The sequence below is a fragment of the Lasioglossum baleicum genome, unplaced genomic scaffold, assembly GCF_051020765.1.
Source record: "Lasioglossum baleicum unplaced genomic scaffold, iyLasBale1 scaffold2850, whole genome shotgun sequence".
NCBI lineage: Eukaryota > Metazoa > Arthropoda > Insecta > Hymenoptera > Halictidae > Lasioglossum > Lasioglossum baleicum.
The window spans coordinates 1-16986 of NW_027471908.1; the positions used below are offsets into that span (position 1 = coordinate 1).

The 16986-nt window shown below is 32.7% G+C and overlaps 2 protein-coding genes and 3 non-coding genes across 5 annotated transcripts; 3 read left to right on the forward strand and 2 right to left on the reverse strand.

Annotated features, from left to right (window-relative positions):
* Positions 1-6: 6 nt before the first annotated feature.
* LOC143221636 (cytoplasmic dynein 2 intermediate chain 1-like) lies at positions 7-4068 on the reverse strand (the record flags this gene model as incomplete). Its single annotated transcript, XM_076447029.1, has 15 exons — positions 4057-4068; positions 3039-3758; positions 2857-2976; positions 2611-2780; positions 2301-2447; positions 2095-2236; positions 1901-2041; positions 1510-1815; positions 1261-1433; positions 958-1177; positions 688-839; positions 470-618; positions 345-403; positions 127-281; positions 7-63 (listed from the first exon to the last, which is right to left on the reverse strand). Coding segments are annotated over exons 1-15 (2723 nt in total), but the record flags the coding sequence as incomplete, so codon positions are not given.
* A 10629-nt stretch (positions 4069-14697) lies between these two features.
* On the forward strand, positions 14698-16979 carry LOC143221635 (uncharacterized; the record flags this gene model as incomplete). The annotated part of the gene is made up of 3 exons (XM_076447028.1): positions 14698-14806; positions 16309-16548; positions 16872-16979. Coding segments are annotated over exons 1-3 (457 nt in total), but the record flags the coding sequence as incomplete, so codon positions are not given.
* Trnah-gug (transfer RNA histidin (anticodon GUG)) lies at positions 15244-15315 on the forward strand. The gene has a single exon. It is a non-coding gene; the product is annotated as a tRNA-His (tRNA).
* On the reverse strand, positions 15975-16047 carry Trnar-ccu (transfer RNA arginine (anticodon CCU)). Its single transcript has one exon. It is a non-coding gene; the product is annotated as a tRNA-Arg (tRNA).
* On the forward strand, positions 16641-16713 carry Trnam-cau (transfer RNA methionine (anticodon CAU)). The gene has a single exon. It is a non-coding gene; the product is annotated as a tRNA-Met (tRNA).
* Positions 16980-16986: the final 7 nt, after the last annotated feature.

The following is a 16986-nucleotide window of genomic DNA, read 5'->3' on the forward strand; positions in this document are numbered from 1 at the left end:
TTTTGCATGTTTATACTGTGTGTTGGATATATATCACTATTACTCAAATCCCATACATGTATGCTAAAATATCATTAAACAGAAATTATTTAAATCACTTAAGTTACTTTTTTTATTTTTCCTTACCATGATTTATTGTCTAATACAAAAAATGTAAATGGTTTTGATCTTGACCATTGTACTGATTTAATCACGCATGTATTGTTTTCATCTTTTAATTGTAATATTGGTTTTTCAGTATTTAAAGAATGCAATCGAATCGTTCCATCATCACAACTGACCTGTGATAAAAGATTGCTTTAAAAAGCAAAAACTACGACAGTAAGTATAAGTAAAAATTTTACCAAAAAGAACGACTGTTCAAATGGACAGGTTTCTATAGAAGTTACGTTTCCACATGGACCTGAAATATCAAATAAAGTAAATTAATAATGAATAAATTAAAGTTAATGTATTATTAATAACTTACTAGTATCCAACTTTGTATATACAGCAGGATTAGCTTTGTTACCAATACAAGTACCATGCAAAATATTGCTACTGTTAGTGACAATATAAAGATTATTACTATTAATGCAATCTACATGCATATCAATGAAGGTTGCTGCACTGATCCTTCTAAGGAATTAAAAGATTTTAATAAAGCCAAAGTTTAATAATTAATAAAAGTTATTACGGAATATTTACTTTTTTTTATGATTAGATTGTAAAAACAGTTCTTGGCTTTTAACAAGTTTTATACTACCCCAATATGATAGTCCTAAATCATCGATATTTTTGCCCATATTATGTAAAGCACTCCATATAACAATGGAACCATTTTCATTTAAACTACATATCTATTGTTATAAGTAATATTAATAATTAATGTTAAACAAATAAGTGATATAAATAATGTCAGTAATTAATATATTATTCACGTCACAACATATAATGTGTATAGTAATTTTAGCAAACCTGTATCGGTACAAATTTATTGTTACGCCATTCTAACGATTTTTCTTCACTTTTAGACAATACACGTATTGCGACAATTTGAGTAGTAGAAGCATTTACTTCTTCGTTCGTTGCTGTTGTATATGTAGGCATTCGTATTGTCCAATCTAAATTATTGGCTTTATCTGTTACTTTCTGATGCCACATTTCATCTTCTTTTAAATCCCAAAGACTTATCGATCTGTTGTCCAAAAGAATTTGTTATTTTTATTATACACATTGTATACATTATAAAAATTGTAGCCAAGCAACAAAACAATATACCCATCTTGAAGACCAGCAAATACGATATTATAATTCAATGAATGGAAACAACATGCAGTAATAGGGCAGGTAGAATATAATAACTTAATTGGCATCGATGGTTGAGAAATATTCCAGATGCAACCGATACAACAATCGGTTATATAGTCTTGTTTACTAGATGTTTCGATTTCCTGTATAAATGTTTATTGCTTTAAATTGTATTTAATTCTTTATCTTTATTTGATTGCTTTAAGAAGTAACTCTTACTTCTTCGACTGAAGAATGAATAGTCAGTAAAATTTTATTTATTACTTCAGAATAATGAATTATCGTTACTGCCCTACCAGCCAGAAATGTTACGGAATTTATGGAAAGTTTAACGACACCGTCACTAAATGGTATTTCTTCTTCGTTTTTAAACAGATTGCCACCAGATCGTCTTTCTTCCAATAATGATAACATTACCTTTCCTGCGCGATTCATAAAATCACTTAATCGCAATACATCAAAAGACTGTGATAGCGAGTAGTTTATAATTTCTACATTATTGTCACTGCCAACTCCAATTTGATCCTAAAAAAAGTTATATTTCACAAAAATCTATGTATTTAATTGTTAATATATTAATAATTAATAATTAAATAATAAGATCATGTACCATACGAAATAAATCTATATCTTCCTTGGTTTGTAAATTTTTTCTACAAGTTATTGGAAATTGAGTCCACTTATTTTTAAATATAATTTCCTCTGTTTGAGTTTCTATATCAATATTATCTTCACCAGTTTGAGTGTATACCTGAAAATAAAAAATATTAATTTTGTAATTAATAACAATTCACATTAACATACTTGTTGAGCATTTAATTTCCCATAATTTCTAATAAATTCTTCATATGGTATAGGTGAACATTCGAGAAGTGACCACTCCATAACATCTAATTTTATCATTTCTAATAGTTCTTCACCTCTATTTAAAGTTTTTTTTGCATTTCTGAAAATAACAATAAATAAAATTATTAACAAACAATTCAGTTACTTCAAAAGAACGTATTACCTTTGTTTTCTGTTCTTCTTTGTTTTTACGAAAATCAATAAACGAAATTTGCGAGAGAGGTGGTGATTTTGTAAAATCGCCGGAACGACTATCTTCAAATCCTTCATCGGTAGATAATGGTAATGATTTATTCTCTAATCTATCCTCACTATATAAAAAAATATACATACATATACAATAAATTTCTATTAAAATGAATACTACTTCAGTAACTAATTAATAAATATATAATTATTTAATAAGAAAATGATACATATTGTACAATCAAAATTGTTTAATCATCTTGAAACTTGATTTTATTTAAAACAAACCTATATGATTTATTAATTGGTTGTCTTATCTCAAGAAGAGCAGATAACTTTGGGTCATTTGCAATTGATTCTATTCTTGCTGCTCTCTTCCTTGCTTCTGTAAGCTCATAATGACCTGAATCATGCATATGTTCTTCTTCTTTTTGTTCAGAACTATCCACAGTTTTGCGCTATAGTAAAGTGGTAATATAAAATAAAAATATTGCTGTTTTTCATACTATCCTATAATAACAGTAAAGTTAGTACTTGTTTTGTAGTTTGTAATTCGATTGGATCCAATGGTAAATTAGTTTGATTACTGTTTGTTTCTTCACTAACTTCAGATGTTTCACTATCTGTACATTCTTGAAAATCAGATTCATACTCCTACAAAACAATTGAAGTCAAAATTAAATTATAAATTATGTACATACTATATATTACATTACCTCAAAATCATCTTCATAATCATATTCATTTTCTGTTTGAGCTGCTTCCACTTGTTTTTGATTATTTTGGTTCAAGTTCTCTGAAGAGTCTGGCTTACTTGTAGTAACATGTAACATTTTTACTTCACTTGGATTCAATGTCCTAGATAATCTGCGTTGTCTAGATTCTGATGTAGTTTCAACTAATGTATTTGAATGTGTTTTGTCTTGTTCTTTATTTCTCGATGCATAATTGGCACTTTTATTCAATTTAGCATTAAGTTTACTTGTAAGTGATTGTGGTATAAATATTGTACTCAGTCCTCTCTTTTCTGAATAATTACTTTGTATTCTTCCACTGCTGCTTTTACTGCCTTTTAGAGCATTACTACTTGATTTTTTTGTAGACTCAGTCGATGCTTTAGAAGTTAATATACTTTTTGATAACATTTTAGAACTGTTAACATTTGATTTGGATGTTAAAGATAAAGTTTCTTTGACATGGATACTTTTAGGAGATCGAATAGAATTTTTTATACTGCTTTTGCTTGATTGTACATTTTGTGTTAATCTCGTGTGATTGTCTTGCTCTTTTCTTTTTTCACGACTTTGAGACATTCTTGTCAATTTCAAATCTTTTTCATAATCCTCTAAATCTTTATGAGGTGATGAATTTTTTGATTTAGATTTAGTGTTCATTTGTTGTCCATCTTTGTTAATTGAACCCTTTTTAATTGCTCCCTGAAATAAAATAAAAACAATTTTTGATTTCTTGTATTTTAAAATATCACAATTTTGTATATGATTATAAAACTGTTACTAAGAGTACACATGTGATTTAATGTCATTCTATTTGCGTTCTATTGCATATCGTTTAAAAAAGTCAATAGATTCGAGGTTGTTAGTTAATATGCACTAAGTTGAAATGAGTTTCATACAAATTATAATGTAAGTAATTTTCAAGTAATTATGTGAGCTCAAAGAACTTGTAGAAAAAATATAAAAGAGGATGTTTTTTAATCATAATAAAATACACAACCTTATGAGACATTATTCTTCCGATTGATTAATGTTGACAGTTATTATCAGACCACCATGATGTAAACTACTACCATTGTCCTGACAGCGCTACATGTAGCTGTTTATGAAACTACATATCGTAAAAGAAATTTTTATCATCTATTGGTAAAAGTTATAAATAAATTTGTTATTTGACATATATTACAAGTAAATTTAACCGTTAATCTATCACGCATTACGAACAAAATAATTCTCTTTTTAAAAATATTGTATTAAATTAAGTAGTGTTATCTGTTATCAGTTACATGAAAATTTTGATAAAGATTCCGTTTTCTATGTATATTTTCTTTCTAAATGGATTAAATACTAGAAAGTAATCAACATGACATTAAGAAACAAAGGTTATCAAAAGAAAGGTTATTAAAGGGAAAAATTGGGAAACAGGAAGTTAAATAAGAGAAATTAACGTGATCGATGATTTTTTTTGTAAGCATTAATAATAATGAATAGATTTGCGTTGCGAAAGAAAAATAATAAAAACACTGATCAAAACTTTGTACGACATGATGAAAAATCTACAGTTTCTGACTTAGTATATAAGTACTTAGAAAAGGTCGCATATACTCAGAGTGTGCGAAAGCAGCGCAATAATGCGTGCACTAAGTTTCGAAAAAAGAATGCAAGGAAAAGGATTATATATCCTTCACATAAATGTAGGTATATATGAATGTACGATTGAATGTATTTAGATTATTAATTATATTTTATTTAATTCCTTCAATTTATTTTTAATACATATATTTTTGAATTTATAGCTGTTAATGAAATAAGATCTTATATAAATGATGCCCTTTCGCTTGCGGTATGTACTGGATATTTAATTCCTACCGACCGAACCGGAAAGTTCCTGCAACTTTCTCCATATTTGACATTACGTCACACTTTCGACAGGAAATAATGGCCATAAACAAAAAAAGAAAAAAAAAGAGAAAAGAGAAGAAAAGAAATAAAATTAAACACGTAAAAAAAGACAAGTATAAAAGGCAACAGAGATACTAAGATTAGTTTGATGTATATTTGTCAGAATTTATACAAAATTATATATATTAAAAATGTGATACAAAAAGTTAATCGTAAAAATTGTAGAATGGATGAAGAAATCGTCGTTACTCATTGATTAATTAAAAAGTATTTTATCTTGGACAGCTGTAATTTAAATATAAATTATGTTTAGAAGAATCACGTGTTTAATTGTTCGTGGTCCGTCGATTCTCTTGTTGCCTACACTTTTCTTGGCAACGTTTAATCCATTCTTTTAACTCTTTCTCACGCGTTTTAGATCTCACAGATGGAATCTCGTTTAACGCGTCGTGAATATTTTCCGCGTTATGCGTTATTAATCTCTCGTTTAATATGCTATTTTCTGTTCTTCCTCTATCGCCAATTTCTGTCGCGCTGTTCCTCCCGTGATTATTTCTTCTTCTCGAAGAGTCCGTCTGACCTGTCCCTGTTTGTCCTCTATTGTTTGTCACTCTGTTAACACTTTCTACCACGTTCGCCGCGTTTCTTTGTTTTCTTGAATCAACATTTCCACCTGTGCGCATTTCATTCTCGCACAAGCATTCGTGCACGTTTTCGTCGGTTGAGGTCGTGCTGCAGGAACAACCTTGCGTTTCTCCAGCTGAAATACCCCTTACGTGTTGTTCCTCGAGTTTTTGGGAAGTTCTTCTCGATTCGTTGCCTGCAGCCCTTCGACTTTTATTTCCAAGCTTCGGCTCCTCGTCAGATGTTGTTTCACAGTTGGAACAGTTGCCTTCATCGCGGCGTTTTCGTTTCTTAATTAACGCAGACAACGAGCAATCCCTTCGATCGTTCGAGCAAGTAATTTGATTCATCGAGATCGCATTTGGACCGATCAAGTGGTATTCGTTCTCTATTACTTCCATGACGAATCTAACACAGAAATTTACGAAGAAATGAATAAAACAAGGCGATAATTAATTATTAATTGTTCAAGAAGCCATCGATACGCAGTGTTATATCGCAAATATTACATTTTACATTTTTTTACACAAAAGGGAAAAACAAGTGGTTAACACTGTGACTGCCACGTCGAAATCATATGTTTCGCCCAGGAAACCACGGAATTATTTTTATTATTCAAAGCATATAATAGCAAAATAATAACGAATCGATGTTAGAAGGTAATATTTTTATCAAATGGTGCGTTTCTCTTACTGGTGGTCACGGGTGACCACCGTGGCGCCTTAATAACGGTTCGACGAAGATTACGGCACGAATTGCAAAAAAAAAAGAAGGGCGAGCGTACCTGGATCGAAAATTTTGCAGGGAATGTTAGGAAAAAAATTCCAAACTATTTGGGTGAAAAATTGCTAAAAATAAGACCAAGAAGGTGACCACTTATTGTCCGGATTGTATTGGTGCGCCGCATTTATGTTTGGAGTGCTTTAACAAAGTGCACCGTTAGATGCAAGATTTATTCTAACATTTTGTTATTCTTTATTGTTCTAATAAAAAATTTTAATCGTTCGATAGGGCACATTTTATTTCAATGTATCTTCTATACATCGGCCATATTCAAATACGCTAACTCTCGATTTTCATTTAGTTTTTTGCAATTGTAAAAAGTTGCAAGGCTCCGGTCACCTATGACCACCGTGGCAGTCAAAGGGTTAACACGTTGAGCCCAGCGTCGATCCCTAGGGACTAACAGTGAACTTTTCGTTTAGGTTTGGATTAGTGCATGGAATTGACAATATATTTTTCATTTGAGTAACGACAGATCTTGAGATCCGCGGTACCAAAATTCAAAAAATGATGTTGTAAATGTTATATTGTAATAATCTATCTAACAAAAGAGTTCGAAAGCTAATTTTCTGTACCATTATACGATCTTTTGCAACGAGCACAGGCTGTATCATTTTCATACCCTAAACAGATAGATCGCCGCTGTGAGTCGTGCTCAACGTGTTAAAACAATTATCAAAAAATTATCATCCATTTTCGAAATTTTTACAAGTTTCCAGATCTTGCGATTTACACTGATTTACTTAATAGTCTATAAAACTCTCGTGTAGCAATGGTACATGGAGTAAATATAAAAAGATATCGTTATTATACTTGTACCAACTTTATTATTATACTTTTATTATACTAGTAACAACCATTTTATATTTTTTATTATATCTACATGTCATTAAACCAATAACTTTTCTTTATTCTCCACAGTGACTCTACAAGTCCCGATATACGTAGACTCTTGCTCAGGACCTCTAAATGAAGGAACACCGGAAGCGTACGGGGAAAAGAATGATTTTTCATCGAGTGAAATGAACCGATGAAGCGTTACATTTAACAGCCTGAACTAAACTGGTCGATAGATGCACGGTCTGCGAGCGAGATAAACGGTTTGCAGTTGCCTTGAAACGCGATCGTGTCTCACGCGAGACACAATTTTCGCCTGCACCGGCTGTTTCGCTTCGTTTGACGCAGAACTAACCCTTGGGAACAGACCTGTTTCAGCGCGGTTCGCACCTGAGCGTAAAGGTCACCGTCGTCGCGATAATTCGCTTGAATATAGCCGACGATATCCTCCACCGAGGAGGTCGGCAGCAGGTCATCTACTTGGCGGTGCAAACATCTCATTGCTTCCATCACGCGCAGAGAGAATCGCGACGAATGTTCGGCTATACGCATGCACTCGCAAAATTTCTGTAAAAAACGATGCACGTGAAAACGAAGCTCACACGAAAGTCTACTAACAATATTTTCATTATATATGTTAACCCTTTGCACTCGAAAGGTGCAAATTATTGTCACCATAAAATTCTGAAGATCCATATTAATTATGTGCAAGGTATCGAAATCAAATAATTTGATGTGTTAATTATTTTACGATTCTTTAAAAAGAATATACAGTAAAAAAATAATGTCAGTTTTATAGCAAAGAATCTGTAAATCTCTACTTTTCTATAATTAAAAAAAACGTCGATTGCAAAGGGTTAACATCAAGAATGGAGACTCGAGAAGCTGGATATGATGATAAATATTGTATGAAATATTTATTGAATAATAAAACGTAACAACGAAATTCGATGCAATTTTGCAAACGGATTTTTCATCGTTTTTAAATATTAATCAAAATTGTTTCTTTATAGTGTTTATAGTATAATCTGTCTCTTTTTTCAGATTTGATCGGACCTTTTCAACAACGGGATCATCTTCTCTCGAGCAAGGTGCTGCACAATATTTGGATTTGTCAACGTTATCTTCGTCGTTAGCCTTTAAATTTTCTTCCTCGTCTTCTTCGAGGATTTCGCCGAGTATCCTGTTCGCCTCTTCGTCCGACAGTGCTCTTCGTTTCGAATTGTCCATACTCGGTACAAAAAGTCACCAATAAAGCATATTAAATTTAAGGAAAACAACGCGTATGTGTATCAAACACGTGAATTTGTAGATAATCGTCTATCGGGATACCTTCATGGTGTATTATCTCAAAGAAAGCTGTGTAACGATAACAATACATTTGGAACAATGACTTTTTTTATACAAGAATCAGGTATGCCTTTTAATAAGTAGACACCTGATACGTATGTGAAAAAATTTCACATAAAAAAGATATAACAGAAACTTGAAGCAAAGTAAATAAAACGTTTCAAGGAATTCAGTTAATTCGATTAGAATTAAGCAAAATTATTTATCCGTGATAAATAACACAGTTATTTTTTGCAATTATCTTTCATTTTATGTTATGTTATATCTTTAACACTAGGTTTACGGGGATTTTTTGTATACCTTTTTCTACGAACATCCGTCAGATTTTGGGTAAACTAAACCACATATTTTCTTTAAAAAACAAACGAGGGTTTAACTTGAAAACAATCGCAATATTAACAGACTTAATTTAAGTTAATTAAATCTGTTAATATTGTATAATTGAAGCACCCATCCGTCAAATTCACGGGTCCCGTAAATCTAGTGTTAATATCAGTGTTAAGTTATCACTAGATTCGTGATAATATAAATAAGAATAATAGTGATAATGTTCTTTTAGATTTATCGGTAATAAGGTGTACATAAGTATTCCTGAGACAACGTGAAAAAGAAGACTATGTTATCCCATTTCCTGAAACGTATCAGATCCATCTTGCCTCGAGTTACATGAGCTTACGGGTTTCGTCTGCAACCATGTTTTCCACGTGTCAGTATCGATTTGCAATTGAAATTACACTACATGTATATGCCACAGTCCGAGGGCGATATGTTGGTATGGAGAGGAAAAAATAGGAGGAGCATTTGATCGCTGGTGGGAGAACTGTATGAGTAAAATATTAATAAGAAGCTGTCACTGAGCAATGTCTGAGTGTACACGGAAGCGGTATACTTTTATTTTAATAATAACGTTGTATTGCAAATCACTATGAATTATTGTCTCAACAGTAGCTTGTAATAAAATTACACATCATTCTTCTTCCCTTTTGTTGAGGTATTCAACTTTCTGCAGCTTTCTTGCCCCGTTTGATATTTAACATGTACACCGCAGAAAGGAAATAGTCATTCTGTTGTATGGAATATATTTACAGCAATATATTTACAAAATAGCATAATAATGGCTATTATATTAAGCGAAGTAAAATTAATAGAATAATAATAACAAGACTTCTAGCGATTCTTCATTGATTGAGAATGTAGAAAAGAATTTCTTTTTTGGCATTCAATCTTTGTGATATTTTTCATTTTTGTAGGTGTCTGTTAGAAAGGGAAGAAGAATTACTTATATAAAAGAATAATTATTAAAAGAATATTATTAAAAGAAAAGAATAAATTATTAAAAAAATAATTAATAATTACTTATATAAAAGAATAATGTCTTCCAGGAAAGTATTACTTAGATTACAATTATTTGATAAAATCTCTAGAAATAACTAAGGTGATACCTAGGATCCAGAGAGTCTCAGACAATGATATTTAAAGCAGAAATTATCAAGAATCAAAGCAGTTTAGGTATATCTAGATGTTTCCGTTGCTTCTATTGGAATATCCCAAAGGCGTTGATTGTTGTTTCGCATCTGATAATAGTGACGAGCCATTTGGCCAAGAATTACTTGGACGAGTGCGGATAAGAACCGTGCCAGCGCGGTAAGCCACAATTTGCCAACAGCCTGGGAACCTAAGGGCTGTATATTCCTTCTATGGCTCACGGGACCAAATAGCCTAACTGATTAACTTCCGACTATTGAAGAGTTACGGTATTATTATACATTACAATATCTTTTGATCTAACAGCATTTAAATTAATTCATGAAAAAATTGACAGAGAAACTAAAGCGAAGAATCTCTGGAAGAAACTATAAGATTTAAGAGAGTACTGATCTGGAAGTGGAACAGGTAAAGATAAGTTAATAAATATTGAAATAATTGTACGTCATTTTTAAACAAAATGTATGATCCTGTAATGTATGATTCTCATTCTTTTCAGGATTAAACATAAGGATCAAAACACATCGGTTTAGAAGTAAATTCAACCGAGTATGAAACGATCCACGTTGGTTTAAAAAGAAAATTGGTAACTGAAGGGAAGGAAGAAACGCCGGTGTGTTAATTTTTTATCGCAGACAATAGTTCCGGCACAAAGAAAGCGTAAACGAAGTAACGAAAACGGAAACCTGCTAATCGGCACACACCTGACACGAAATACGTAGAAGGAACGCAGAGCGTAGTGGGAACCAGTGGCAAATAGGCAAATTGAGCGAAGTAAGAAAAGTTTAATCGCGTCTTTTGCCGACGAAGAGGGGCGTCCTCGTGACGACTTGATGAGATAACTTTGCTCGAGTTGTGAAACAACGGGCGTCACGAATACGTGACTTTGTGCGAGGGTGAAAGAGGAATCCGTGCCTCCTACGCGAAGATGGTAAACGGTGGATGAAATTAAGGGCTAAACACGCGACCCCATCGCCATGATGTCGCTTCTAGGTGTACGACACGTGCGATAGTGCGTGATCTTCCTTCATATCCACCACTTACCAATACAGAGAATAAACATTTTAGAATGACAAAAAATACTTGTTGAAGTTTCACCGGTTCAGGCGTTTGTGCCTTGGATCCAGGATAATACGAAGCTTTAGGATCTCTTTCTCTTCTTTCGGCATAGGAATTATTTAATTAAAAATGATAAAAGTAACAAGTTACTTTGATATTATCACATGAAGATCCGTCGATGAAAATGGTAAATGTTCCTACATCCGCTAACCGATATAATTACTTACGACACACGTTAATCCTTGATTAAAGTTTAATATCAGCGATTACTTTCTAGGATAAGAAATAATGCTTAAAAGGATTAAATGGAAACTCTGATACATAAAATATTTAAAAGAGTTAAAGCAACAGCACGTGAAACGCAATGGCGACACAAAGATATCGTTTAGGTGTGTAATCCGTCGTTTCCAGGACTGCGATTACGCGGATTAGCCAGAGGTCGCGCGGCGTCATGGGTGATCTAAGGGGTTTCGGGACGCGACCGGGGCTCAGGAGGTCACATGACGTGATGTCACGTTACTCGCTGGTCGCGGACAGGTGTTTGAGTTCGCACGAGCGGAGACCAAGCGAGCAAAAGCCATGAGGGCATTTGCTATCGCGAATCCAGCCGCATAATGATAACGAGCGGTCGACAGTGCGACGAGAACGCGGTTCGTAATGTCAGGACAGATCTTGGTGATTATTTTTGTTTCACTGGGAAAACGTTAGACACGATGGAATCGGTTAACAGGCATTTATTTCATTGGTTACCATTACGGATGAACGATTACCATTATGAAATGATGATTACTTGCTCTTAAAACGAATACGTATCTTGTTCCTTAAATTTTAAATAAGAAATGGGAAACAAACAATTTTAACTACTACACGTGTCGATACGTTTGTACTCGATGTTTGTATAGGATATGAAAAAAATTAATAAATGTTAAAGAGAAAGCTACCGGATAAAAGGTAAATGTAGGTGAAATATTGTAAAAATTACTAGAATAAGTTGTATGCTTAAAAGTAGGTCTGAAAATGATTCATTCGGTTTCTTACAGATACACCTGGTAAACTTGTGGAAGCTAAACTGTTCCTAAGACACCTGTACCGCGACCTCGTGAGATCAGGGCCACATGGCGGTGGGCGCATCACCCTTCAACGCTAAATTAGATATTACGATAACAAATGGCGTTATTTAACCCGCGGTGCACCCCCCGAGTTAAATTTGAACAGGCAATATAATCCACGCTGCTCGTTCCCTTTTTTCGTGTACGAAAACGACACGCTATCCCGTAAATCACCGTCGCACCTCCAACCATCTTTCGTGCAATTACGTTTCCACTGTTAGTATTCAACTTTCGTTAAAGAAAGGAACAAAATCTAATACTACAAATCTGATAAAAGTTGAGCGTATCTATAAAAAAATTTAGTATATACAACGAACTGCGAGTTCATTATAATTAAAAGAAGCTTGATTTCGTCTGAAAGAGTTGATTTGATAAAAAGATATTGGTGAACATTCGTAAATTTCTTTTTTTAGAGAAATTATAGGGAATTTAGAGGAAATGTAGCACAAAATATGAATTTTTGGACTAATATTTCTTAAACGCTTATAGGCTGAAAAACGCATTTGTTGCAATTTCATTCATATATCAGCTAGATCAAGAAGAATTCAAAATTAGAGAATGTTTGATAATTTAATTGTTAGTATATTATCCATATTTCTCAATTGTTCTGAATCGATTATTTGTTTTACAACACAGTAATATACACGCGAAGGTCAAAGGACCTGGTTGCTCTGTTGCAGTACAGCTAACTCTGGCAGAAAGCAATCGATCTTTTGACCATTAATTGCCATCCATGTCGGACGAACGATAGGGGTTGCGACATTGTTCAGGTCGAATAGAAACAATTTTAGCTCCGAGTTGAGCTCATTAATGTTGCAGTTCCCCATTTGATGTTGGCTACCTGGTCGTGTAATTTACTTCATAATAATTACTGATACATTAAACATTCGTAGGTAACATGAAAGTGTCAGCTGCCGATTGTCCCAGAGTCATTAGAAATATGTAGTCGGTTTTTGTATACTGGACTATCACAGTGTGCGAATGTCCTTGCGTATGTACAAGCGGAGGTGATAAATGTTGCAAAATAACTTGCTAAAGGCGAGGAGAAATTGTGAAACTGAAAAGCCGAGAACTGGATGAAAAATTTAAAGGTGAAAGTTTATTTGCTTTAAAACAATTTATCGTGTTAGATATGATTAATGAGAGAAAAATATCGAATAATAACTAGTGATATAAAATTATACATGATAATTTCATAAATGTACAGTTACAGGTTTTCCCAAGGACTGTGAATAGCAACACAGAGTTTATCCCAGAAACCAGGAAAAGTATGGAATATAAGTATTTGCTTTATCTTTGCCCTTTCCTTTATCTATATAATTTACTCATTATCTAATATTACATGTATCTTTGCAACGCTATACATTTATCACATTCTGTATTTTCTTGTGATGTTAAGTATTAAAATTGCGATAAGATAAATTTTACCTATATTCTATACTATGCTTTTATAACAATTTTTATAATTTCGTCCTGCAATAACATGCTTTAGAACCGAGAATATTTCACTAGCTTATCCATACATTTAAAGAAAGAGTTGTTTAATATATTTATACTATGACTCCATATGGAACAATCATGAATATTCATTGTTACAATTTTTTTACAGGTGCAAACCGACGTTTATGCATGAATTCGAGCGACGGATCATGAAATAAAAATGAGACCAAAAGGAAAAGAGCTTGAAAGAATGTGTTTCATAAACAGTAACGTCCGTCAGTAACAACTTTCAACGCAATACCGATGCTAATCTCCATCATTTAATCATTCAAGATACGAAAGGCCCTATTATAACAACAGATCTACAGATTAGAGTTGTGATACGTGCGTAAGGCTGAGCGATTATCACTAGCGGACCGATATACGGGATTGGTCGGTCAGCTTGACTTTTGCCTTGCTTGACCACTTAAATTACCTACCGACTGCTCACCCCTAACGATTCAGGGGCGGAACAATCGTTTGTTTCCGAGATGCGCATGCACGGAGAGGCGGAACCACCCTTAGCGTCGACGAATTGGAGATGTTTTCGGTGAGAAGGTATGCAAGTAAAGAAGCACGTGACACGGAACGTCAACAGGCTCGACGGGATGTCGAAGTCGCAACAAGGAAGAAGTTCCGCTGTGGAGAACCTCCTCTTGGAATCTTAACACTGTCCTCAAGGATCCAGATAACACTTTTCGGGATACCTCTGTGAATACAAGAATAATTGATTTATGAAACGTTATAATAAACGGAAAAGAAGCTGTGGTTCTTATTTTGCGTGGAACTGATGTGTTCAAAATTGAGGGAACTAAGAAGAAATAGAAGAAATTTATGTGAACAGAAATATAGAGGAATATTTATTGAAAAAGATATAAAATTTCAAAAGACTTTTATCGAATACCGTCGGCATCTGGTCTAGTACTAAAGGAAAAATGATTTGACGGAATTTAGGAGTGCTGCACGTGGTTTCATTGGTGTTCAAGAGTTCTAAAACTATCTCCTTTAAAGGAATGAGCTCCCACGCGCATGCAAGAACAATTTGTAGCGGAAGCGCAGTGTCAGGCGCGGTTTCTGCTTTGCATTTTTTAAGGAGTTACAGTCTGTTTGCACCGACATCAGGTATTCTTGAGAATTTTTTGTCAATCTTTACACTCTGTTGTTTTATATTTTTGCAAAGAAATTTATATTTTATATCTATTTGCTTCATAATTATATAAATACTGTTAAAATACAGTCTATTTATTAATACAATTATTTCTTTTTTCTTTGCAAATGTTTATGATTTTATTTCTTTTATAATAACAAAACAATGATGGAACATCTTTGTTATTAATGTGTACACTTTTGTATATCAGCATGGTATTCAAATTAATATATATATATAAGCTTCACTATTGATTTATTATATTAAATTTTCTTCTATTTATGGAATTTTATATATTGTTTAATTAAAAATTATATACAGAGTAATAATCAATTTATGGATAAATGAACATATTGGTCAATATGCAACTGGAGTTTAGGTAATTTCCAGATGTTTCCTAACTCCTCCAGTAGCCGTGATCGTCTAGTGGTTAGGACCCTACGTTGTGGCCGTAGTAACCCAGGTTCGAATCCTGGTCACGGCAATGTGCTGATGGTCACATTGTCACGGTAGAGGTTTATTTTTTTTACAACTTTTTAGATTAAAAACTTATTTTACATTTATATATTAATTTTTAATTATTTTTTCGTCACTATTTATTTTATTCGATATTTCTTTTTACGTTCCAATCTTTCTTTTCTTTATAGAATGCATGACTATGATGCTATATACACCTGTTATTGTCATTAATATCATCCGTAGTAAGGCAGTGATAAAGAAGGTAATTACAAAATGACAAAATTATTTCGACGAGGATAGATTTTCAGATTTTCTTAATAAGTGTTAATTTATTAACGTATTAACACAGTAAATTAAGAAAAGCTTACTTTTCTTAAATACATGCAGTGTATTTAACGCTGTAAAATTAATTGCGTATATAATTCATTTAGTGTTAGTAAAATTGGATCTTCAAAATTAAATGAAACATAAAATTTGCATTCTTATTTTATTTCTAGACTTCGTATAAATTGATAGTGAATTTTTAACGATTTTAATTGTAGCAATTTGTTTCCTCCTTCTTTTTTGTATATCTACATCGCATTGATTACTTGGTTATTAGTGCCGATACAGTTTGCCTTTATAAATTAATAAGTAAAAAATATCTTTTTTTATGGGTAAAGTAAAAAAAGTAAATGTTTTTATTACCCCTGGTGGGACTCGAACCCACAATCCCCGGTTTAGGAGACCGATGCCTTATCCATTAGGCCACAGGGGCTGTTAGGATTGTTTTTCATTATACTAAATAGAATCCTGCCATTACACAATAAACGTATATACATATGACTAATTAATTTATCACTATAAAAATTATACTTTTAAAAATAATTGAAATAAATAAACAAATTCCACCAATATTATATACATTTTGACCACTAAGTACATTACTCAAAATAAAATTAGATATTAACTTACAATATGTATATTTTATGATATTTTATGATATTAAAAATTATAATCGAATATATGACTTTTATAGATTTGTGCAGATACGAGCCATATAATTCTAAAGATTATAATTTTGGGAATACCAACAGTTTAGAAAGTTCTAACACACCAGACACAGCAATTGGTCGAACATCATCGCCATTAACACCCCCATCTTTGTCAACAACATTTTCACTTCCGGGGTCTTTATTTCAACCACCGTTCATAACTACAATGCCACCATTAATGCAATCTATAAGTGTACCTCCAGCATTTTCAAATAGCAATTCAAGTAAGTTGACATTATTTTTAATCATTTAATTTATAGAAATTTTTATAAGTCATACAGTATTATTTAGTTATTATGGATGTATGTAACCAACTGCCTCGGTAGCGCAGTAGGCAGCGCGTAAGTCTCATAATCTTAAGGTCGTGAGTTCGATCCTCACCCGGGGCAAATTGATTTTTGGTTGCATATTATTTCTATCTTTAAATGTATATTAGTAATAATTAAATATTAGAACAGAGAATACATTTCACAATTTCATGAATACAATTTAAAATACGTTGATTAGAAATAATTAGTATTAATTTAATAAAACGTCGGTAAAACAGATGGCATGGTAAATCGCCACTTTTTGGGGGCAAATAGCATTACAAGCGTACATAGGCGACCTAGGAGCGAAAAAAAGCCAATTCCAGACGATCAAAAAGATGAGAAATACTATGA